This window comes from Callorhinchus milii, unplaced genomic scaffold, assembly GCF_018977255.1.
Source record: "Callorhinchus milii isolate IMCB2004 unplaced genomic scaffold, IMCB_Cmil_1.0 Scaffold13, whole genome shotgun sequence".
Taxonomy (NCBI): Eukaryota; Metazoa; Chordata; class Chondrichthyes; order Chimaeriformes; family Callorhinchidae; genus Callorhinchus; species Callorhinchus milii.
In genome coordinates, this window is record NW_024704754.1 from 5,567,184 (window position 1) to 5,593,280 (window position 26,097).

General features: G+C 45.0%; 1 protein-coding gene across 2 annotated transcripts in view; it reads right to left on the bottom strand.

Moving 5' to 3' along the window:
- The window catches only part of ppp3cb (protein phosphatase 3, catalytic subunit, beta isozyme), a 58,203-nt gene that overhangs the window by 21,502 nt on the left and 10,604 nt on the right, over positions 1-26,097 (bottom strand). For both annotated transcript variants that reach the window (XM_042339976.1, XM_007906262.2), the window contains exon 2: positions 6,283-6,483. In XM_042339976.1, coding sequence (XP_042195910.1) covers positions 6,283-6,483 — 201 coding nt within the window. The remainder of the gene's footprint in view (positions 1-6,282; positions 6,484-26,097) is intronic.

A 26,097-nucleotide genomic window follows, 5' to 3' on the forward strand; every position in this document is an offset into this window, starting at 1 on the left:
GCCCAATTGGCTGCCGCGTTTCACCAACAAAATATACAGTCAATTCACTTTACAGTATATTCTGTGAAGTGCTTTGAGATATCTCCAAGACATGATAAGGCGCTATATCAAATGCAAGCATTATTATTATAAGCCCCACTTATGAAAGGCGCTGTCCGTATCAAATGCAACGATTGTCTTGAAGTTTTGATTACATGCAAAGCGCTCTTGGATCAGTGTGGGAATAAAATGATAGCTCAGAGACAGAGACCAATGCTCTTTTTTTATGCTTGTGCAGTCTGCTGGCGTGATCCAGACATTTTACATTTGAAGTCAATCAGAGCCAGGATGGATTCACGGTTTAAAGAGGAGCGGACACATTGCCTGGAATACACCAGGGTCTGAAAAGATCACTTAGTCTATTATCAAAACTCAACCTTAATGGGGTGAGTCCACAGTTTTTAAAAAAAAGATATCCGAGTCCCACACACTGAGTGCACACTGTCCCTCTCACTGCCTCTTTGACTCCTCATTTGAAGATCTGGCTTGACATCTTGCTCAGTTCATTAATAGATGGATCTGGGCTCCTCACAGCGTTGTCTAGGATACCAGGATGTGCCATATTCCAGTGTCTCTGCTCCAGGCTTTAAAGCATCTCTCAACCGTTTAGTAATGCCTTTTCCTTCCTCACCACCTGACAGGGTGCTTAACGCTACCGCGCAGACAGCCATAGATAACAATCATTATAATCTCTGCATTTGTCTTCAGAACATCTCAAAGTGCTTTGCAGCATTTTACTGTAAAATGCAGTGACTGTGTATTTGCAGGCAAACGTGGCAGCCAATTTGCGCCCAGCTACGTCCCATAAACAGCTACGAAGCGAGTGACCGATTTAATTTGGCAGATTGTTGGCCAGGACCTCAGAAGGGAGAAGCAAGCTTCTCTTTTCGAGTCACGCCACAAGAGATCTCGATTTAAGATCAGGGCCAAAGGACAATGCGGCTCTCCCCCCAGCACTGCACTGGAGCCTCAGCCTGGACTGTAAATCATCTCCTTATAGGTATTACAGCAAAACTACCTTTGAGCAACTCACAGGAACGAGATGTAACTGTAAAACTGGGGGGTAAAATACATAATGCAGCAGCTATATGTTCAATATAAGTTGAAAGCTGCAGCAATTGACATTCATTTTTAATGAATCGTCGCTTGCAGTGACTGTGCTGAAGCATCAGAATCGTAATTACGTTAAACTTGGATGTTTCCAGCGACTCAGCCTTTTGATCTGCGCTCTGGTAAAGAGCTCACATCTCCGACTATTGCCGGCATCCTTCACCCACACGCGCGCACATGCACGCAGCACATACGTGCACGGGCACACGCAGCACACACATACATATATATACACACACACTCGCAGTGCACACGCGTGCACACACACGCATGCAGTTTCCATCGCCTTTGCCTGGTCATCCATCATATTCTGATATCAGCATTACTGCTTTACTCAAACCCTCCCAGATGCTGCCCCATTTAACTGGCACTTTAAGAATGCAAGTTGTTGTTGCTTCTGCTGCCCAGTGCAGCCCCCCCACCGCACCCCCTCTCCCCCCCCCCTCGTTATATTGTGGGGTTCAGGGTTATGGCCCCAAAGCAACAAACATGTGATAATGGGGGAGGAGGGAGGGGAGGGGGATGGGGGAGGGGGAAGGCCTCTATTTTGCTAACACCAACAATTCAATCGTTAATTTAACTCATTCTCGAAAAAAAAAATCCAAGTTTGTTTTTTTTCCCCCTCTCGCTGCGAGGATAATTCTCCACGACCGCGATCAATTGGTTAAATATAAACATTAATAAGCAATAAAAAAAACAGCTGCTCTGGTAACTTGTCTGCGGCTCTGTAAGCCCTCTGTTGGCAAGCCTGCTGCTGTATCTGTTATATCAGCTCAGGAATCCTGACACGCAGATTGGTTTTTTTGGTTCAGGGCCAGACTGCTTAGATGGTCCCATCATGGGAGCAGATCGTTCCATTTGCCAAGAGGTGGCAAAATCCACTCTAAGACTTATCCCTCCTCTCCTCTCTCATCCAACCCCTCACCCCGTCCTCTACACTCCCATTACCAATAATTTTACGTTCCATTTATAGCTGCCCCATTTCACCTAACAAAACCCACACGTACACTTCACAGTAAATCCTGTGAAGTGCTTTGAGTCGTCCTCCCGAAGTGAAAAGGAGCTGTACCTAGTGCAAGGTTTATTATTATTATCCCATTGTTTTTCATTCAGCACTCATGGATAGAACTCATTATACAGAGGAGAATTATGGACAGACAATAAATAATAATAAAAATTGGTTTAAAGTCTAATCTGAAGTACAGCACCTTTGACAAATGCAGCATTCCCCCAGTCCTGCCAGGTTAAATTAGCTCATGTCCTGACATAGGCCTTAACCCCACAATTTTCCCAAAACGTTTCTCCCTTTTTTTGGTTGGGGGAGACATGATGAACATTTGTGGTTTCACTTTGTTTTAAATTACAAATTGTTGTATTTTGGTAACGAATATTATATTGGCTATCAAATACAGTCGATTGGCGTGTGGCTTTCTCGGGGTAATAATCCCTCCCCCACAAATATTATAATTTGGTTACTGTGACTGTTTGTGGGACACTGCTGCGCGCAAATGGCTGCTGTGTTTCGCCCACAAAACACACAGTCTCTACACTTGACAGTATATTCTGTGAAGCTCTTTGATACGTCTCAACGATGCGAAGAGGCGCTATATCAAATGCATTATTAATAATGATCCTTGACCTCAAAGCGCTTCACACAGGATTGTATATATGTATGCATGTATGTGTTTTGTCCTCCGTTCCACCATCGGTGGCCGCGCTTTCAGCCACTATGCCCCGAAACTCTCTCCCTCTAACCCGCCACCTTGCCCCTTCCTTCCCCATTTTTAGGTCATGCCCGAAACCTTCCTCTTCAACTGTGCCTACGGTCACCTCTACTTTCAATCCGGCTCGGCGTCGTGCTCTGCTACTGTCAAGTGCTCTGCAACGCTACCCTGCATGAGGGGCACTATATAAATGCAAGCTGCTGTTGTTGTTCATTGCTCCAAAGTGCAGGGAGCGTGTTTGCAGGGCAGCCAGTTTGGGAAAACGTCCCGCAGACACAGGTGGGAGGGTTAGTTTTGCTGGAGGTGCAGCAGGCCTGACTGAGGCAGCCTAAACCATTTGGCACTTTTTATTGTTGAAAACTAAAGCTTTGGAGGCATCAAACTCGCTTTAAGGGGGGAAGAAATTCCAATCGGAATCTCCATTGGTGCCGGACGGAATTTTTGCCCCGATGCATTAAACCGCCCGAAGCTCCTTGGGAACCGGGAAAACATGAGGAGCAAAAAACCAAACCAACCTATATTTGGTTCCAAACACGGACGCTGGGAATCATTGGAAAGACTGGGAACTCAGTGACCCATCAACATCTGATTGTGCCTGCCGAGGGAGGCCGAGGGAAGCAGTTCATTAATTTGGAGGTCAACAGCTGGTTCTCCACCTCTTCATTTTTCCGTCCGAGTCTAATCTGCATCTCAGTCGTTTGGCTAATTAGTTCAGCTGAGCTGCAGTTTGCTCAGTGGGGAGGACAAGTCACCTTTGTGTCAGGTGTTTCCCATTAGCTTCTCTGAGAGGGAGATTTATTACATTGAGACACGTCTCGTGCAGCAATACTGAGCATAATTGTTGTATGGACTTTGCAAATAAACTTTTTTTTAATGAGAGGTCGATGCTGGTAGTGCTCACGTTTGAGGATTTACCAACAGTGGGTGAAAGAGGCAGATAATAATAACAGGCAGGAGAGAGAGAGAGGGGGGGAAAGAGAGAGAGAGAGAGAAAGAGAGAGCACGTCTGCCTGTTCAGGTGGCTGTTAAATATCCCATCACACTATTCGAAAAGAGAATGGAGTTTCTCTTTCACAATGTCCTGGACAACAATCTCCCCAATAAAATTGATCCTTCACGGGTTCGGTAAGTCTGAGGGAGAGCCCGGGGAGGTTGAGGAATTTAGACCCGCAGGAGAGAAGACGATGACGTGAGCTAAAGAGTATGGCTTTGGTCTTGCCGTCATTCAGCAGCGGGAAATTTGCTCTCATCCAGGCCTTGATGTCTGTCAAACAAGCTGATAGGACATCAGTGAACTGGGAGTCGCAGCTGGAGTAAGAGAAGTAGATTTAAGTGTCATCCATATACGTGTGGAAGTTGATGTCAGTGGATGACATCGCCAAGAGGGAGCATGTAGATGAGGAAAAGGGGCCAAGGATGGAGCCTTGGGGTACCCCACAGTGGCTGAGTGGGAGCGAGAGGAAAAACGATTTGACAAGATGTATTGTTAGTGTTTTGTTAAGTAGGACTCGAACCATGCGAGTGTGGTCCCACTAAGGTAGATGAGGGAGGAGGCGGTGGAGGAGGATGGAGCGATTGACTGTATCGAACGTGATGGAGAGGCCCAGGAGAACAAGGAGGCAGAGTGAACCCTGTTCAGATGGAGAGAGAGGATGTCATTTGTTACTTTGACGGTGCTGGGGGCGAAAATCGAACTGGAGGGGTTCGAGTAGGGAGTGAAGGGAGAGGTGTGAGCAAAGTTGATTTGCAACGACGCGTTCCAAAGCTTTGGCCAGGAAGGGCAGGTTTGAGATGGGTCTGAAGTTTGTGAGGTTGGAGGGATCGAGGGTAGGTTTTTGAAGGAGAGGAGTGACAGCGGTTTTGAGGGGGAGTGGGACAGGGCCGGAGGATAGGGACTGGTTGATTATGTCAGCCACCAGTGGCCAGAGAAGGGGGAGTGGAGTGACCAGAAATTGGTTGGGGAGGGGGTCGAAGGCGAAGGTGGTGAGCTTCATCTGGGTGATCATAGGGGGGGAATAGGGAGGAGGAAAAGATGGGGCAAAGGAGTGTAGTGTGAGGGGCCGTGCTAGGAGCTGTGGTAGGAGGAGAAGGTGATGAAGGAGGCATGGGAGGGGTGGTTGGTAGGCAACATGGGGGGGATGAGGTGGCAGAGGAGGCAGCCAGATGAATGTTATCTATCTTACAGATAAAAAAAAGTCCAGGTCCTTTTCGAACTTAGCATCGGAAGTGAGGATTGTAGGTGCTTGAGAGTGGGTGTGGAGTGGGTAGCGGAAGCAGGATTTTAGGGTTGTTTTTTGCCTCGAGAATGACCTGTGAATAGAGGGTGGTATGGGGTTGAGAGTTGTGTGGTGGTAGCTCGAGCCATAGTTGGCAGTGAACCGTGAGGCCGGTTTTGTGCCACCTGTGCTCGAGCAACCGGGTTTGGGATTTGGGGGAGCGTAGAGAAGGTCTGAGAAGGAGAAGGCATTTGTGAGGGGCTCAGGGGGAAGCTTTTTCCATGGGCGCAAAAAGATTGTGGAGGGCTTGAAGGAGGGGAGTGTGATATGAGAGGAGATGAGAAAGTGGTCTGAGATGGCCTTGTCTTTGATGGATAGATCAGAGGTCATGGGTGATAACGAGGTTGAGGGGATGACTACGCTTGTGTTTCGGGGAGTTTACATGGAGGGTGGAGTTTAGGGTGGAGAGGAGGGCGACAAAGTCAGAGGAGATAGGGCAGGAGGAATTGAGATGAAGGTTGATATCACCCATTATGAGCAGGCACTTTGTGCAAAGGGACAGAGACAAGAGGAGAGAGGAGATATCCACGAGGAAGGTGCCAGGAGGTTTGGGGGTTCAGTAGACTGGGAGAATTCTGAAGGAGAGAGAGAGAGGGGGATGGTCGAGGGTGAGATGGTCAAAAGAGGGGAAACAGCCAGGAGAATAGGGAGGTATTGGAGATGAGGACCACCCCATTGCCACATTGGTTGGGGCGGGGTGTGTGGTGAAACGCCAAACACTGCTGTTTATGGGACATTGTTGTGCGCAATAGTGTTGACATGTGTTCACCTACAAATACACAGTCACTCCATTTCACAATAAATCAGTAAAGCACTTTGTGATGTCCTTCTGATGTCACTAATAATAATAATCATTGCATTTGATGTAGAGCCTTATCATGTCTTCGAAACATCTCAAAGCTCTTCACGAAATATACTATAAAGTGAATTGACTATATATTTTGTGAGGGTAATGTGGCAGCCAATTGCACACAGCAGTGTCCCATAAACAGTCATGGATTGAGTGACCAAATTATTATTTTTTTTGAAGGTATTATTCCCCCGGAAAACGATCCACCAATCGACTAACAACCGGGTTCCTTCTTACTGCTAGGTACACAGAGGCGTGTGGAGTAAGGAAATCTGCAGCGTACCTGTCACTGGGGCCTCTATATCCAGCATGGTTTTCTCTTGACGGAGAATGTTGGCTCCATCGTTAATAATTCGGAGTGCGACGGTTTCTTCCACCCTCCCCTCTTTGGTCAGGTGAGCTTTGAGCAGGTCCACCCTGGGCTTGCCATCGCAGTCAAACACTTCCTTTATAGTCAGTCGATGACTGAGGGGGAAAGGAACAGCTGTAAAGGAAAGTTGAAAAGGCTTCAGAACATTTGGGAATTGGAAACACACGACAAGTTACGGCAAACAGATTGTAGGAAGTGGGCTTCCCTTTTTAAGATATCAGTCATTTGGGTGGGCAGACGCCAGACATAACAACAACAAGTTACATTTATATCGTGCCTTTCACGTCAGGAGGACGTCCCAAGACACACACGGAAACCCATGGAATAAGGAAACCTCCCTAATGTTTAGGTCCTCTCTCTTTGCAATGTGAGCACGCTAACCATTACACTACAGGTCTTTCAAAAAAATATTTTTTAAAAACATGTTTTATCCCCCAAAAAACAAAAGCCACAGGATAAACATCACCGTGACTAACTGAGCTATTGCTCGCTCCCTTGGCCTCCCAACTAACCCAAAGAAATTGTTACTAACTCGGGAACGCATCTAGTCTAACTAAACACTGAACATGCCAATTGCAATCAAGAGACAGCCCAGCAGCCCAGGCCCCACAGGAAACAGCCTCAGGCAACTGGAACGTGAAGCATTCGTGGCCATCATTCAACCCTGGATTGTTTGTGGGCTCGAAGCCCGATGGGTTTGGTTCAACGCTCTCCGTCAATTATCTATTGCTTCGCCTTTGGTTGGCCGTTCCACGGGATGTCCGCATGTCCTGTTATCCTCATGTTCTTTTCCTGCAGTGCACTGACCAACTGTAACATGTGGAGGATGATGCTAAGCATATTCAGTTCAAGTGTTTAACTGCATTTAGACTTCCAGAGAATCGGTGCGAGTGTGCGTGAGCGTCATCATTTTCACGGCAGAATAATGATCCAAAATCAATACAAATTTTGGGCTGTTAGGAAATTAGGTGACTGTAGAATAATAATAATAATCCTTGCATTTGATATAGCGCCCTAACACATCGTCGAGACATCTCAAAGCGCTTCACAGAATATACTGTACAGTGAATTTATTTTGTGGGCGAAACGCGGCAGCCAATTGCAACAGCAGTGTCCCACAAACAGTGGTGGATTGAGTGACCAAATAAATCTTATATTTTTGAGGGGAGGGATTATTACCCCCAGAAAGCAATCTGCCAATCGACTAAAATAACCGGGTTCCTAGTTATTGACAGTTAAATAGAGGCAGTTGGAGTAGGGAGATTTCGTCCCACCTGAGAATCCAACCCGGGTCCTTTCGCTTGCGAGGCGAGTATGCTAAGCACTATGCTACAGGACTCCACATAAGAGACGCCTTGTATTGGCATTTGGGATTACAATGGCCTTTGGACAGAATTTCCATTCTGATAACAGAGCAAAATCTATTTCACAACAAAAGTATTCTCTCATAGTGCATGTTAAATGCTCTTGAGCCCACTGTGTGTTTCCTATGAGGGGGTTTCAGTCAGGAGACCGAAACCTGCTTTTAAACAATCTGATCACGGCAGTAGCATTTCACCTTTGATGCGATACTGTGGGTGTACTGAAAGCCCCCAAAAAAGCAGTAAATTGCTTTTCCCCATCCATTCCCTGCCTACACTTGGCAGTGGTGCATTATTCCACCTCCAGCTCTCGCTCTTTCATTCTAATCACATCAAGTCGCCCGTTCAGCCGTGACTCAGGCATCGCATTGCCTTTGAAATCGCAGCTGTGGGCCAGTCTTCCCCACAAGGAAATCTCCCTGGCTGACAATGTTTACATATCAGGAGAGAGAGAGGAGACAGGAGAGGGGAGAGAAATCAGTCATTGTAAGGGGGTTCCCCCAGCAAATCTCTTGCTGAGCTGAAGCTCGGGTAGTAAATCTGTGCGTGCGAATGATACCATCACCGTCAACAACAAATTGCATTTACACAGCGGCTTTCACGTCGAGAGGATGTCTCAAGGCGCTGGACGGTGAGGTGTTTGCACCCAAGCTGTGGATTGGGATCGGAGAGGGGTTGAGGGCAAAGGGGATGTGGAGGAGGCAAGATGAAGATGAAATAATAACAATAATAATATTAACCTTGCATTTGATATAGTGCTTTATCATGTTGTCGAGACGTCTCAAAGTGCTTCACTGTAAAGTGGAGTGACTGTGTATTTTGGTTGCCTGTGACTGTTCTTTCATAAGTAATTAATTATAATTAATTAACAGCGACAGGACGTCCGAGCAAAACAGCCACAGATACGCTCTGCGCACGGGGAGAGCGCGGATCAAAACAGCGCAGAACAAAACCTGAGATGGATAATAATAATACTCACTTGCATTTGATACACTGCCTTAGCACATCGAGACGTGTCAAAGCGCTTCACAGAATATACTGTAAAGTGAATTGACTGTGTGTTTTGTGGGCGAAACGCCACAGCCAATTGCGCACAACAGTGTCCCACAAACAGTCGTGGGTTCATTGACCAGCAAGATGACCCAGGATCGCTTTCTGAGCAGGGAGAAACCTTAGGCAAGTTTCCTTACTCCACATGATTCTGTTTACCTCGCAGTAAGTAGGAACCCAGTTGTCGATTGGGGGATCGCGTTCTGGGGATAATAATTCCTCCAAAAAATAAATAAATAATAATAATAATTTGGTCACTCAATCCACGACTGTTTGTGGGACACTGCTGGGCGTATTTGGCTTCCGCTTTTCACCCACAAAATACACAGTCAATCCACTTTACAGTGTATTCTGTGAAGCGCTTTGAGACACGCCAATGACATGATAAGGCACTGTATCAAACGCAAGGATTATTGTTATATATTCTTGAAAGAAGCAACTTCCAAAAGGAACTGGCTGTAAAGTGGGTCGGATGTGACTGGGTCAGTCTCTGATGAAGATGGAGAATAGGAAAGAAATCCAGGAGACCCGGAGGGTCTGTTGATGGATGAAGAAGCTCACAGATGGCCTCAAAGCCCAATTTACTTACATGCACACGAGTGAACAGACTCACCGTCCTGTGGGCAGCGAGGCAGCCCGCTTTGTTACATAACCCACATATTAAAAACACCGAACTATTCAACAGCAGATTTGTCAAGGAGCAAAGCCATTTCATCTCGACACACACCCACCCCCTCCCCTCCACTCTCATTTCGCATCCTAACTAATAGTTACATTGAGCTTTCTAGACTGTTGAAGCAACCAGCAATCTGACATTTCTAATCTTTTAATACAGAGCGTAATAATAATAAAATAATCCTTAACCAAGCACCACCATAAACCAACAGGCACAGTCACAAGATTGCAGGCAAGCCTCACAAGGGAGAGGCTTCCCAGGCGGGCGAAAACGTAGGCAGGTTTCCTTACTCCACACGCCTCTGTTTACCTGGAAGTAAGTAGGAACCCAGTTGTTAGTCAATTGGTGGATCGCTTTCCAGGGATAATAATCCCTCAAAAAAAAATTGGTCATTCAATCCATGACTGTTTGTGAGACCACCTCTGTGTGCAGTTGACTGCTGCGTTTCGCCCACAAAATACACAGTCAATTCACTTTATACTATATTCTGTGAAGCACTTTGAGACGTCTCAATGATAAGACGCTATATCAAATACAAGCATTATTATTATTATTTTTAGAAATCCATCTCACCAGCCCTTATGAATGTTATTAAAATCAACATCCAGGAACGAAGGAAAACGAATGTGTGAGTGAAGACTTCAAATTCAGAGAGAGACGTGAGACTGGATTAGGTGGTTGTTGTGGGAGTCAGAAGGTGAAAGAGGTTAAACAGGTCAATGATTGAGGGATGAGGAACTCCCCGTGTGTACAGCTGTGTCAGACTGGCCAGATGTTTTAAGGGCTGTGTTCACCTGATGCCCTATCTCAAGTGTAGCTGGGATCTAGCTTATTGTCGAATGACCTAGAATCCGGCACGACTTCAGCTGCCCACACAAACCCCTCGAGTAATCTGGCTAAAGCCTGCTTACACGGTAGTTACACAGATGAAACAGTCTCATATGCTTTGCAGTTAATATTGTCTTACCATTCAAGTTTACATAACCCCAAAGCCTTGTATTTGCCTTTCATGTTGGGAGGGCGTTTCAAAGCACTTGGCAGGATTTTGCTGTAAAGTGTGGTGACTGTGTGTTTTGCAGGTGGGCGATTTGCTCACAGCGATGTCCCCGTGAGAGGCCATACAATGAGCTCACTGCGACATTAAGTCGTTTCTCGTCCGTTCGTCCACAGTCACCGCACGTTACACAGATTCCCTGCAAAGCACATTGAGACGTTCTGCTGTAATTGATGTTGGATCAAACACAAGGGCAGCAAACAATCAGCTCCAGACAGACCTGGTTACCGTTAGTCTTAGCCTGACCTGGTTACAGCCTCTTGAGGCGATGTGAGGTCACTTGCTGGACGCTCCTTATTCCAGGGATCCATGCCTCAATTGGTGGCTCAGGGATCCCTCATATTGAACCAGTGCACAGATACGTGATGTGGAGTCCCATAGCATAGTTGTTAGCGTGCTCACCCCAGTTCGATTCCTAGACAGGGCAAAACCTGAAGCACGTTTCCTCACTCCACATGTCTCTGTTTATCTAGCAGCAAGTAGGAACCCTGTTGCTAATCGATTGGCGTATCGCTCTCCAGGAGTAATAATCCCTCACAAAAAATTTGGTCACTCAATCCATAACTGTGGGACACTGCTGTGTGCAAATGGCTGTTGCATTTGGCTCACAAAATACACAGTATTTACAATATATTTAGTGAAGTGCTTCAGGACCTCTCAACAACGTGATAAGGCATTATATCAAATGCAAAGATTGTATTAGCAGACACGTAGTGCTCATGTTGTGTACTATCCCTTGTCCTGTGAGCATAGACCCCTGGATTAGCCTGTGAATGGGTAATGCCAACACCCGCCTGTGATTCCAATACGTTTTCACTGACAGTAATCACATTGCTTAAAGTGATTACTTCTCCTACTTATTGCTCACGTAGTGTTAAAGCTTGCTTGGACGCATCAGCTCATGTGACCTAAAATGCCAACAACAATTATTCCTGTTAGGAAATAATATCTCAGGACAGAGTGTATAGTTTGGGACATGACATGCCATGTGACTGTCGGGATGGTGGAAGGCAAAATAGATGGACTTTGGTCTTCTTTTGTCTCGCAATTCTTATGTTCTTGTATGACAATTTTTCAGTGGGTGTATCTTATTTGGAAGGCCCAGGAGGTTAACGTAACTGTATTTCTGGGGAGTGTAAACAACAATAACTTGTATTTATATAGCGTCCTTCACCCGGGGCAGCTTCTCAGAGCGCTTAAAACACCCGGCAGACATTAAATTGGAATCAGGGTTTAACTCCTTCCACCAACACTGAGTCACAATGTTTATAAGATACACTTTTTCAGAGATATTAAACTGCGGTCCAACAATAAACATGCCACAAGGCTTTTTGTGCAATGCAATCGATGATGCTTTCAAGATCAGGAAGCTGTGTCCGACGTATTAACAATACTACCTGTGATTATGCCTCACCAGCAGAGCAGTACATACTTACATTTTATACAGCACATTCTGTGCAGTAAATACTTACATTCTATACAGCACCTATAACATCAAACGCCCCAACATGCTTCACAATTGCCGTCAAATACAGTAGCTGTGTATTTATGGATAAACGGGGGAGAATTAGGGAATTTGTTGGAGATAAGTGTCTGGGGAATTGTTGGCACAGACACCGAGAGACTTCTTGGCACTAAGTGAAAAGAAGTTAGTTTCTCTCTCTCCTGGTGTCATAGCCAACACTGAATCAAATTAATCATTCCCTTCACAACTGTTTGTGGGATGTCACTCTGCGCAAATCGCTTTTAAATACACAGTTGCCAAATTTTACAATAAAATTCTGCAAATAATTTTTTTATTTGGAGTTGTCTTCCTGACGTGAACAGCGCTGTATCAAATGTTTCATCCACCAAATATACAGTCACTCCACTTTACAATATATTCTGTGAAGCGCTTTGAGATGTCTGAATGACGTGATAAATGGCTGTATCAAATGCAAAGATTATTATGATAGAAACTCAAGGAATTTTATGATTTATCACAAGTGGGATGTGATGAATTTTCTTGCGATTCATGTCATTGAAGTCTGATTCAATAAAAAAAAATGATGTCCCTTGAAGAGGAAATCCTAAAAGCAGTTTCCTTACTCCACACACCTCTGTTTACGTAGCAGTAAGTAGGAACTTGGTTGTATGCGGATTGACAGATTGCTTTTCCAGGTATAATAAACCCTTCAAAAATATAAATTAATAGTAATAATTTGGTAACTCAATCCACAACTGTTTGTGGGATACTGCTGTGCGCAATTAGCTGCTGCATTGTATCCACAAAATATACAATTAATTCACTTTACACTATATTCTGTGAAGCACTTTGAGACGTCTCGAAGATGGGATAAGGCGCAGGACCAAATGCAAGGAATATTATTATTGATATTATTATTATCCATTGGAGCATAAATAGACGAGAAAAATCACTTACGCAGAGGCTGAGATTATCCCGAAGGGGAGCGAGCGGAGCAAAGTCATCACGGAGGATTGAGGGACAGTCGTTTATAATATCAAAGCCGTTTAGCAGGTGGGGACGTATTTATCACAGCAACATAAATAGAATTTAAATGCAAAGCCATCTCTCATGAAACCAGAGCTACAGCACGACAGGAGACTAACAACACACAGCAAGCCTGAAATGTCACCTCATCTTTGTCTTTGCAACATCGCGCTCAACTGTGGAAACATTCTCAAATCCAGCCACGATTTGGAAACCGCCTCTTACTTAACGATGGTAGAGAACACCTTCCAAATTAATAATAATAATAATACTTGTTACAGCATTTGATACAGCGCCTTATCACGTCTTTGAGAAGTCTCAAAGCGATTCACAGGATATACCGTACAGTGCATATTTTGTGGGCAAAACTATTAATTAATAATAATAATACTGCAGGATCTTTAACATCCACCTAAACAGGCTGATTGGATCTTGTTTTAACATCTCATCCAAAGGACGGCACCTCTGACAATGCAGCACACCTCCAAGTCTGCATTGGAGCACTATCTTAGACTACGTGATTCCAAGTCCCAACATGGGGGCTTGAACCCACAACCTTCTGACTAAGAGTCGAGAGTTCTACCATTGAGTCAGGCTGACAGGATTTATAGCGAGATGGAACTTGGATTAGCAAACTTAATAACAAGAATCCTTGCATCTGGTATAGCGCCTTACCACGTCGATTGAGACAATTGATTGACTGTGTATTTTGTGAGCGAAAGGCAGCAGTCAGTTGCACACAACATTGTCCCACAAACATCGGTGAAGCGAGTGACCAATTCAGAGCACAGTGAAACTACTTTTAACAGCTCCACACTGTCAAAAAAAGTTTAGACAAATGCGTTTCAAGGGACGAGGTTGGGTGGGATTCCCGAAACTTTTCACACCAGTCTATAAATCCCTCCCAGTTCAACAATTTGAGATTTCAATTGCTACATTGGTACAGGGATTTTTATAGATATTTTTGTTCCTGGGCTTTTGCTTTTGCATTCCCTGCTCATCATTAGGAACAGGAGTAGGCCATTCACCCCCTCGAGCCTGTCCCACCATTCTACTTGATCGAGGCTGATCTGTATCTCAACTCCAATTACCCACTTTAAAGGGCAAAAGTGGGCGGTATTCCATCTTCTTTTATTGGGGGTGGGATTATCACATGGGGGTGAAATCACTAAAAGCAAGCTCACAGGTACAAAAAGTTATCTAATGGGATGTTGGGCTTATCTCAAGGGGGCTGGAATATAAAGGAGAGTAAATCATGTTTCAAATTAGACAGAGCCCATCTGCAGGACTGAGTTCAATTTTGGGCACTGCACCTCAGGAAGGATACATTGGCTCTGGAGGGAGTGCAGCGCAGATTCACCAGAATCATACCAGGGATAATAATGATAATAATAATCCTTGCATTTGACATAACGCTTTTCACGACTTCTAGACGTCTCAAAGCGCTTAACAGAATATACTGTAAAGTGGGGCAGAACAGGCTTGAGGTGTTGAATAGCCTCCTCCTGTTTCTATGAACGAGAGCTTAATTGATTTAATCAAAAAGGGAAGCAGAGTTTCATTTTGCTGAATATATATAGAAAGTTAAACGCTGCAAAAGACAGGTACCTGCCGGAGGGCCAAGCTGAGGTACAAATGATATGCACAGAAGCTATTGTATGTGAAAGCTTGCGTTACCCAGTTACGTGCTTAGCAATTCATGCTTGCTCAAAGGTACTCTGGGCTGGCAAGTCATGCAGTTTAGCTGGTTAAGCTCCAGCAGTTACCTCTCCAAACTCACCCTCTGTGGTCTCCCACCCGCCCCCACCCCCACACATACAAGCCTTGGCTCTTGTCAACCTGCACCTAATAATAATAATAATCCTTGCATTTGATGTAGAGTCTTATCACGCCTTCTAGACGTTTCAAAGCGCTTCACAGAATATACTGTAAAGTGAATTGAAAGGAAAGAATTATTACCCCCGGAAAGCGATCCGCCAATCGACTAATAACCATGGTCCTACTTAGTGCTCTGTAAAGAGGTGTGTGGAGTAAGGAAACTTGCCTAAAGTATTGCCCTGCCTGAGATCGAACCCAGGTCTATTGCTTGCGAAGCGAGCGCTCTAACCACTGAGCTACAGGACTCCACAATGCACTAATACTCTGGAAAGCACATACAGAGCTCTCTGGCGAGAGAAGCTGAACCCTGTAGCACACTGACAGAAACCAGACGTGCTGGAAACAACCGGTGGCTCGGTTTGATTTGGAGACACAAACACGTTAATGAGTGTGTCAGACACCTGGCTGCCTCAAGGAAGCGGAGAGCCAAACCAAACCTGAGGTCTCACAGGTCTTTATGAGTCTCCTTCTTTCTCTCCCATGAGAGAGAGCACCTTTACAATCCAGGGCAAGACCCTGGCTCTGCTCTAGAGTCAGAAGACCGCGGGTCCCATGTAAGGACTTGATATCTTGTGCTTTGCTGGCAGCCCAGGGCAGTCCTGGGTTAAAGAGGAGTGGAATGGTGCGTAAAGAGGAGGGATAGTGCGTTGACTAATGCCCAGACATTGCACAAGAAAGCATCGGGGGGAAGGCAAGCTCTGATATCTGGAACAAGTGATGGTGTCACATTAGAAGCACGTGGAACTACAGCCCCAGTCTATGGAACTCCCTGCCTCTGTACCCCCACCTCAACCCCCACTCTATCTACCTTTCAAATCCCACAGTAAAATCTACTTCTTCAACCGTGCCTGTGGTTCCCTCCCCCCTCAGCCTAGTGGTCTATCCCGTCACTGTGAAGCTGTGAATTATGTATTTCATTAGCAATAAAATAAAAAAAAGCAATGACCATAATAAGAGTGGATGTAATTTGCGGCTGACAATGAAATAACAGCAATTGCCTAGAAGGTTTCTATTCTCTTATGAATATCGCAGGCTCGTTCACTTGTGTAAAGCCAAACACTGATAATCAGCCCATGTGGAACTAATTGGGGCCAGGCTGCTGAAGGAAGTTCCTCATGTGTCACTTGAACATCTGGAATGCCTAATTACTGCGCCTCTGTGCTTGGGTCAGAAGAGCCCACAAGCACAGTAATGATGGTATTGCAGTACTTCCGATCTGAGGAGTTTGATCTGCCCTCATTAAGAGGAAGCGGAAATACTGGAACGCAGAACTCACTCGAGCACCTGGTCACTAGGCTCAGGCAGGACTTGTCCTGCCAGAGAGGGGATCCCGTCATCTGACCTGCTCGGGTAGTCATGTAAACATGATTTAGGTCCGTATTGTCCTTTGAAAATTTGGGGTCTAGGGGCTTGTCTGCAAGGACAACCCTCGTTCCCTAAGTGGATCGTATTCAGTATCAATTTGGTTAATAGGGTTGAGCAGACCTAACCTTGCTCATTTACAAAAGAATTACTATGCTTCTGGGCTTGAGTGGAATCTCAGTTTCCTTCCGGACCGCCCAGTCAGTGAGGCAGAGGTCACACCTTCATCTGAGCCGAGTCCATTTGCAAGCATCCGAAACTTGGTTTAATTGCTCGTTAGCGGCCGAACTAGATGTCACTTACAAACCAACATGGAATTGTTTTTCTATGTAAACGATGCAAAATTGGGAGAAATAAACTAATGAGATGCAAGTTCTGTCCTGAACCTTTTTTATGAGAATCGAATTATTGGGCAACAGGGAATTGGGTCTAGACAATGTGAGCTCAGAGTCCCCAATATGCAGCTTGAATCTACAACCTTCAGGCCCAGAGCCAAGAGCGGCAAGCTACTGAGCCAGGCTGGTTTATCTAGGGGATTATTGGCCAGGACACTGGGAGAGAGAAACTCCCTTCTCTTTTCAAACAGCGCCGTGGGATCTTTAATATCCACTTGAACAAACACAGACAGTGCCTCATGTTAATGTCTCATTCAAAAGTGACGACACCTCCAACAAGGCAATGCTCCCACCCGCACCCCCCCACCACCAGCACTGCACCGGAGTGTCAGCCTAGACTATGACTGTTTGTCCCTGTGAATCAGGGAATATCTTAAAATTTCTCCAGAAGGCAGATTGGGGTTAGGGTGAAGCCCACAACGCGATCGGTTTTAGTGGGGTCTGTACCCTAGTTTTCTCGCCTCACACTCACATGTTACGTTTCTTATTTCCTGGATATCAACATGGCACCAAGATTGCAGTGCTCACTGCTCCCATTGACGAGAGCTGAAACACTTGTGGAAAAATTGTTCAGCAGTTTAGTAATTTGATTGCATGCGTATTTCTGTGTAGGATGTGTGTGTGTGTGTGTGTTTCTTTTTTTAATGCCAATTGTCAAACCCTGACATGACGTTTGGGCCCCATGATCACTCAACAGAAAAAATTGACAACAGAGCCCTCTATAGGAGCAGACAACAAATATACCAAAACCCAATCAAAACATGCTCTAATTCAATGGACTTGAATACTACTAATAATGTATATTTTTTGAGGGTTTATTGGCCCCGGAAAGCGACCCACCAATCGACTACCAACTAGGTTCCCACTTACTGGGAGTCCTGCAGCTCAGTGGATAGAGCATTCGCCTCGCAAGCGAGAAACTTGGGTTCTATTCCTGGCACGGTGAAATGTTGAGCAAGTTTCCTTACTCCACAGGCTTCTGTTTATCTAGCAGTAAGTAAGTAGGAACCCGGTTGTTAGTCGATTGGCGGATCGCTTTTCTGGGGATAATGATTCTTAAGAAAAAATAATAATTTGGTCACTCAATCCACGACTGTTTGTGAGACACTGCTGTGTGCAATTGGCTGCCTTGTTTCGCCCACAAATATACAGTCAATTCACTTTACAGTCTATTCTGTGAAGTGCTTTGAGATGTCTAGAAGACATGAAAAGCGCTATATCAAATGCAAGGATTATTATTATTACTGTTAGGTAAACAGAGTCATTAGGAGTAAGGAATCTTGCCTAATGTTTTGCCCCACCCAGTAATCGAACCCGGGTCCTCTCACTTGCGAGGCGAGCACGCTAACCTTTACGTTACAGAACTCCACATTAAGAAGCATCAGTGGTGTTTTGTGTGGCTGCGCGTCCGTATTCTAGTCTGAAGCAAAAGAAAAAAAAGCAGCTTTTCCCAGTATAATATTTCCACATTCTGCAAAAATGCAGCATAGCACTGCGTGCTCTCATGTGACAGAGGAGGGAGGCTGATTAAGATTCCATGAACAAATGCAATTTCACATGAAAAATACTGCGCAGCCCTTTGGAAAGCGTTTCATCTGTAACCACAATTAATGAACGGCTGGAGGATAACCAGATAGCAAAGGGATTGACTGGGCCACAGCCCTGTCTCTCCGTTTCTCTCTCTCTCTCTCTCTCTCTCTCTCACGCGCACGTCAGAAAGCAGCAATCCATTCCTTATTTTGTTTTGAAGTCCCTTTGTGACGGCAGCTCGTTCCTCAGTGAAAGCCACTTGGATTTAGACTTAACTCGCTGGTTAAGGCAGCCAATAGTAACTGTAACTGCCAAATTTTCACCTGATTAACAAGTCTTTTTCTCTCTCATTTGTCTATGGAACACATTTCACAGTATATCCTGCAAAGTGTTTTCTGAGATGTCCTCATGACATGAAAGGCGTTGCAGCAAATGCAAGGATTATTATTATTATAATATTCACTCAATTTTTAATGACTGCTGATTTTGATGCTTTTTTTTGTGAGCCAAGCCTGGGGTTTTCTCTCGGCCATCTCGCCATATATAGGTCATATCATTAGGAGGTTCTTGCCTGCTCCACGTGTCGTGATTTGCTTTAGGAAAAAAATGATACCAAATTGCTGTGCGCTAGGAGCTACAGTGAATGAGGAGGTGCTGCCTATCAGCCAGCCTCTAGTCTCCAACAAATAACACAACCAACAATGTGTTGCTAACAAAATAGCTCTCTCTCTTTCTCTCTACGCAGAGCATAGAACAAATATAAACCACCTTAAAGGAATGACCTTTCTGCCCAGTTGTCTGGCTCCACATTATGCTTAAAGGTACAAGACCAGGATAGACTACTGCAGCTTTTTATAGCGGAGACCAGATATAATAAAATTATTGTTGTTTTTTTTAAGGGATTATTACCCCCAGAAAAGCAATATGCCAATCAACTAACAACTGGATTCTTACCTGCTGCTAGATAAACAGAGGGGTGTGGACTAAGGAAACTTGCCTAAGGAATCGAACCCGGATCCTCTCGCTTGTGAAGCAAGTGCTCTAATCAATATGCTACTGGATTCCATAAAGATAGTGGGAGGGGAGGGGGGTGGGAGTCCGTAACATCCCGGCCAGCGGTATACAAGGGTGTGATCGCTTGTTATTGCGTTCACATAACAATAATAATCCTTGCATTTGATATTGTGCCTCATCACATTGTGGATACGTCTCAAAGTATTTCACAGAATGTACTGTAAAATGAATTGACCGTGTACTTTGTGGTCAAAACATCCACATCCCCCGGGCCCGAGCACAGGGAGCAGACTGGCTTGAGATCACCGTCCGGCTTCTCGCACTACCTGTACACAGGGCACTTGAGCCAGCCGTCATTTTGGTCAAGCAATAATATAATAAAGGTTATGCTGTGTATATCACGTTGCACTAAAACAAGATTTTCCCCTGTGACTCAGCACAGCACATTGGGCATCCTCGCTTTCAAAGCCCTCCATGGCCTTGCTCTTCCCTACCTCTGTGACCTGCTAACTCCATACCGAACTGTCCTGTCCGCTCCCTCCGTTCAGCCGACTCTGGCCTGCTCCATGTCCCCCACCCAGCCCAAGCCGCCCCCCCCATCGGCAGTCAGGCCTTTAGCCTCTCTGCGCCCCTCATTTGGAACTCCATTTCCAGCGAAATGGCAGAAATATTAAATAATTACTTTGCCTCAGTATTCACCAGGGAGACGGATCAAGTGGACATGACAGTAGAAGAAGAGATCGAAAATAATATAAATACATTTAAGATACAAAGGGGAAATATGATCGAAAAACTAACAAAACTCAGAGAGGAAATTCACAAGGATGATCCCAGAACTGAGAGGTTATACCTATCAGGAAAGGCTGAGTCTTTTCTCTTGAAAAGTGGAGGGTAATTCCAGCGAATTACCCACTGGTAGTTCGCTGGTGACCTGATAGAGGTCTTTAAAATGATGAAAGGTTTTGATAGGGTAGACATAGGGAAGATGTTTCCACTTGTGTGGGAGACCAAAACCAGGGGCCATCAATAGTCACAAATAAATCAAATGTGGAGCATAAACACCGGCATAGACCAGTTGGGCCGAATGGCCTGTTTCTGTGCTGTATATTCTAATGTATTGTAATGTATACCACAGGTCCCTTCTCCTCGCTCCCTCTCTTGCCTCCTTCAAGGCATGTCTCAAGATCCTCCTCTTCGACTGAGCCTTCGGTCGCCCTCCTACCCTTATCCTCCCTACCCTCCACCCTTCCTGATCCCAACCCCCAGCTCGGGTCCAAATTCTTGACAGTCCAATGCCTTGGCACATCCTTCCGACATGAAAGACACTGTATAAATATAATTTGTTGTTGTTTTGTCATCTGTGGGGAACTTTTAAGATTTCCATCTCCTCACAGACCTCCCAGAAGACAGCGCATTGTTCATTTATCCATTTACATCAGAGGGAGCTGAACTGACTCTGAATTCAGTGCCAACAGAAGTTTACAGCTCAGACAAAAAGAGAACCATTACTTTCTCCCACAAAAAGCCTTCGATAAATGACTACGACAGGACTTGCACAATACCCTCTCTGGCCTGAGAACATACGCAATCGATCGCCCCATTCACTCCACCAATTGTTGGGAGAAAGAACGTGCCAACAGAGGCATTCAGTGTCGCTCGCTCTGTGATGTAACGCTGCCTACAGTGCGATGACGAACTTGTTCAATAGTTGAGTTAAAAAAAAAGCATCTTTCTCTCCAGCCACCCAATATTAACACGGAACGGACACCAGACATAAGGAATAAAACACAATCACTTGCATTTACACCATGCCCTTCACGCAGGATAGTGTCTCAGAGCCCTGCACAGTGACAGGGTTTGGGTGCTGAGCAAGGGAGAAGGAAGAAGTGACCAGAAGCGCAGTCGAAGAGGTGATAATAATAATAATCCTTGCATTTGATACAGTGCCTATCATAATGTTGAGACGTCTCAAAGCACTTCACAGAATATACTGTAAAGTGAATTGACTGTATTTTTTTAAAATGGGATTTAAAGACAGATAAATAGGGGTAGAGGGAGGGAATCCCAGTGATTAGGGTCGTAATACCTGAAGCCAGAGGGGGTGGGGCACACGCAACAGGCCTGTGTTAACTGAGCGGAGTGGGTACGATATGATAATAATTATAATAGTAATCCTTGCATTTGATATAGTGCCTTACATCATTGAGACTTCTCAAAGCGCTTCACAGAATATATTATAAAGTGGATTCACTGCATATTTTGTGGGTGAGACGCAGTAGCCAATTGCGCACAGCAGTGTCCCACAAACAGTCATGGATTGAGTGACCAAAATATTAATTTTTTAAGGGATTATTACCCCAAAAAGCAATCGCTAATCGACAGGTTCCTACCAGGTTCCTACTTACTGCTAGGTAAACAGAAGTGTGTGGGTTAAGGAAAATTTATCTCTCTCTCACGCGCACACTTTCTCTCTCAATCTTTTATACTTAAGGTCACTCGGTGGAATCATTCACACAGCATGTATTCCAATTGCTGCTAACGTGTCTCCTGCTATCTGGCTGGATTGAGAACATTGTGACATTTGAGAAGTTCACAGCCGAGAATAACCCTCTCTCCTGGTATCTGAGGCCAAAGCGTTCCACCTGGGAAAAGCCGTGACAGTTCAGAAACAGGAACACCGGCCAACAGCGTCCATTCATTCACTAAACAATCGGATCCCTTCGTAAGGTGCCTTAGTATAGCGCGGTTTGTTCATAGCGCCCGTCACACCAGTGGTATAATCACACATGTGTTACTCTTCCGGGTTCTAGCGCTAATTGGCCAGTTAGTGATGTGAGCGGTGATCATACAACCCGGAAGCACTGACCTACGGCCATTTTTATAACACCTCCCCCCCATGACACAGGGGGTGATTTTATGGAGCAGAGTCAGACTGCAAATGTGGGGGGTGCCTCCCCTGGTGGGAACTCGCGAGTGCAGGAATGTGCCACTAACTCAACAGTAACTTGGCAGAAACCCAGCAAAAAGATCTCCCGCTTTCTCGATTAGAGATTAAGTGGTATTTGCACAGGTGATCATCTGTGTCTTCAAAAACCTTCATGCCCCAGCACTTCCCTAGCTACCTCTCTGACCTTGCCACAACGCACTGCAGAGTCCTATAGCTCAGTGGTTAGAGCCCTCGCCTCACAAGCGAGAGATCTGGGTTCTATTCCCGGGCAGGGCAAAATGTTGGGCAAGTTTCCTCGCTCCACACGCCTCTGTTTATCTAGCAGTAAGTAGGAACCTGGTGTTAGTCGATTGGCGGGTGGCTTTTCCAGCGATAATGATCCCTAAAAAAAAATTTGGGTCACTCAATCCATAACTGTTTGTGGGACACTGCTGTTCGCAATTGGCTGCCGCATTTTGCCCACAAATATACAGTCAATTCCCTTTATTACAGTACATTCTGTGAAGCGCTTTGAGACGTCTAGAAGATGTGAAAAGTGCTATATCAAATTCAAGGATTATCATTATTATTATTGCCTCCATTCGATTGGCTCCGGCCTCCTGGTTGTCCCTCGTTCCCTCCCTTCCACCATCAGTGGTAGCTCTTTCAACCACTACCTCCCAAAGCTTTGGAACTCTGTTCTCAATCCCTCCGGCTTGCCCCCTCCTTCCCCATCTTCAGGTCTCACCCGAAGACCTTCCTCTTCGAACATGCTCCGCCACTGTCAAACGCTCTGGGATGCTACCCAGCGTGAACAGAACTATACAAATGCAATTTGTTGTTGTGGTGATAGTAATGGGCTCAACAGTGAAATGGGAGTGCGGACAAGGGATTTCAAAGGAACTTGCTTGAGTTGCATCTTTCTCTGCAAGTATCTACCACTTTCCCCCTGAGCAACTGTGTTCGCTGTCAGCAGCTGTGCAGCATCAATTTAAGTCTAGAAAGCCATTAAGCATTAAACGACACTCAACGACCGTACTTATTATTCACCACAACAGAGAAACTGAGCGCATTCACTTTCACATAAACGTACTTAATTAACCCCAATTGTCTGCATGGTGCCGCATGTTCCTTGTCATGACTATTGTAAGCACGAAAATAAAACGTAATCCTGGGCTCAATAACAATGGGACTGAAATACATATCAGAAATACAGTGAAATTCCGTCAGTCGACAGAATAGAGGAGGTTCGAACCACTAGAATGAACAAAGGGGCTGATCGGTGAGAGGTCTACCAGAGAGAACCAGCCATGCACAATGTGAACAGACACAGACAAGACCTTAGTTCAATATCGCATCCATACAATGGCATCACTAACATTGCCGCGCTCCACCCCTATCTGCACGGTGGAGTATCGTCCTGGATTTACGGTCCTGATACCTGCCAGAGTTGCACTTGTGTGGGTGTGCGAGGATCACACTAAACACAGGAACACAGGAACAGGAGTAAGCCATGCAGCGACTCGAGCCTATTCCGCCATTCTATCAATTAGATCATGGCTGGTCTGTACTCCCGCTCCAAAGCAGTGTCTCACGTGATCAAATGCCTCGCTGTTAAGATTCACACACAGAAACAATACAGCCTAAACATAGAACCATAGAAATTGACAGCATAGAAGAAAGCCATTTGGATTGAATGATTTTTTTTAAGGGATTATTACCCCTTTATAATAATAATAAAATAATAATAAAAATTAAATAATAACTTTTTTAATTATTATTATTATTATCTGTCGTAATTTGGACAAGCCTGGCCCCGACGAGAGATTGTGCACAGTAAAGCCTCGCTGCCCTTATCGCTGGGATCTGGTTCTGCCAATTACATAGATTCCCTTTTTAAAAACCTCCCAAACTTTATTAAGCTCGTAAATTCCTGCTGATGTTTTATTATATGAAGGGGCAAAGTACGCCTTCTTTATGACATGTCTCCACGTTGTGTTGTGTCTAGGAGTTTCAGTCCCCAGTGCCAATGGACTATGACCCAGTGGAAGGCTCCATCTGTCTCATGTCTCAGGCATTCCTGGGGTTTTTCCTTCTGCACAGAATGAATTTCCTCTTGGTCGATGCCCTTATTTTGCATTTTCCTCCTTCCTGGACTGGTGTTCAGTCTCCAGGGCAGATGGCATCGGCTCATTATGTTGGACACAGACATTGATGTCGCCTGGAATCATTTTTGTTTTACATAAATGTTTTCTCGTGCCAGCTTTATTATTGCCAGTGCACTCTGTAGAATTGTCTCAATAATAATATTACTTGTATTTGATATAGCGCCTTATCACACTATTGAGACGTTTCAAAGCACTTCGCAGAATATACTATTGTTATATTATTATTATTTTGTTATTATATTATTAGGCTCTAGCCTGCTCCACATGCCCCGACCCCCCCGCCCCACCACTGGCGGGCGTCTTCAGTCACTCTGCCCCCAACCTCTGGAATTCCATCCCCCAGTCACTCCGCCTCGCCCCCTCCTTAACCTCCTTCAAGTCCCACCTCAAGACCCTCCTCTTCGATCATGCCATCGGCCACCCCCCCTTCCCCTCCAGCTCGGCTCGGGTCTGAAATGCTGTACTCTGTCCAGCGCCTTGAGACATCCTCCCGACGTGAAAGGCGCTATACAAATGTAACCTTGTTGTTGTTGTTTACTGTAAAGTGGATTGACTGTGTATTTTGTGGGTGCATATACCACAAACACATCAATGTCAGTATTACTTTGATGTGGAGCTGAACTGACGGTTATTGTCCTTATACGCTGCTCAGAGACATGGTAAAATGGAGTTAATTGCAATAAAGCATAAAAAAAAACACACCAATACTCAATTATTGATCAAATTCAAGAGCGTTTGTGTGTTATTTCCCCACTCTCGCACAGCACCACTGAATTATATATTTCTATAACGGTTATTGTTCTGGTTGTATAATGGCGCATTCTAGTCACAAGTTCCACCTAGTGACTTCTTTTTATTTAAATCCCCCCCCACCACCCCCAACCGGTGCAACATGGCAACGACTTCAACACTGACTACTTCAGTCAAAACAACTGCAAAAACCCTCCACCTTCTTATACTGTACGACAAAATCAACAAACTTACATCATCTGCCTGCCTGCCTGCACTAATCTGTGCATCAGGCAAGTAATAATAAATATCCTTGCCTTTGATATAGCGCTTTTCAAGTCTTCGAGACGTCTTAAAGCCCTTCACAGAATATACTGTAAAGTGAATTGACTGTATATTTTGTAGGTGAAACGCGGTAGTCAATTGCGCAAGCAGCGTCTCTCAAACAGTTGTGGATTGAGTGACCAAATTATTATTATTTTTCAAATATTCTTAATAAACCAGCATACTCTCTATTTCTCTCTCTTTTTACATCTCCTCAAAAGATCTGGCCTGGATTATTAAGCTACGTTGCCCTTGGATCTTGCTCCACAAGAGTATTACTGTTCTATATAAAGGAAAGCGAGCTTAGAGACATCCCTTTATGTTCATTGCTTCTCAGCATCTTACGAAATGGTTTTAAAATATTCATCCAAATTGGGTGTGCGGTCCCCATAACACAAGTCTCTGCACTTTGTAGTAAATCCTGTGAATCGCATTAGAATGTCTGACCCGACATGAAAGGCACTGTGCTAAATGTAAGGATTTCAACATACATAGATATCATATATATATAAAAAAACACTGCAATGGTCTAGGGGTGTGGACCATAATACACACTGGCTACACATTGCATTGAATCCCCAGGAATCTCCATACCACACTGCCCGCCTCACCATTGACAATGGAGCCTTCAGCCTTTCTGCCCCCACCCTCCGGAACTCCATTCCACAGGTACCTTCGCCTCACCCCCTCCCTTGTCTCCTACAAGGCACATCTCAAAACCCTCTTCTTCGACCGTGCCTTCTGTCACCCTTCTACCCCTACCCTCCCTG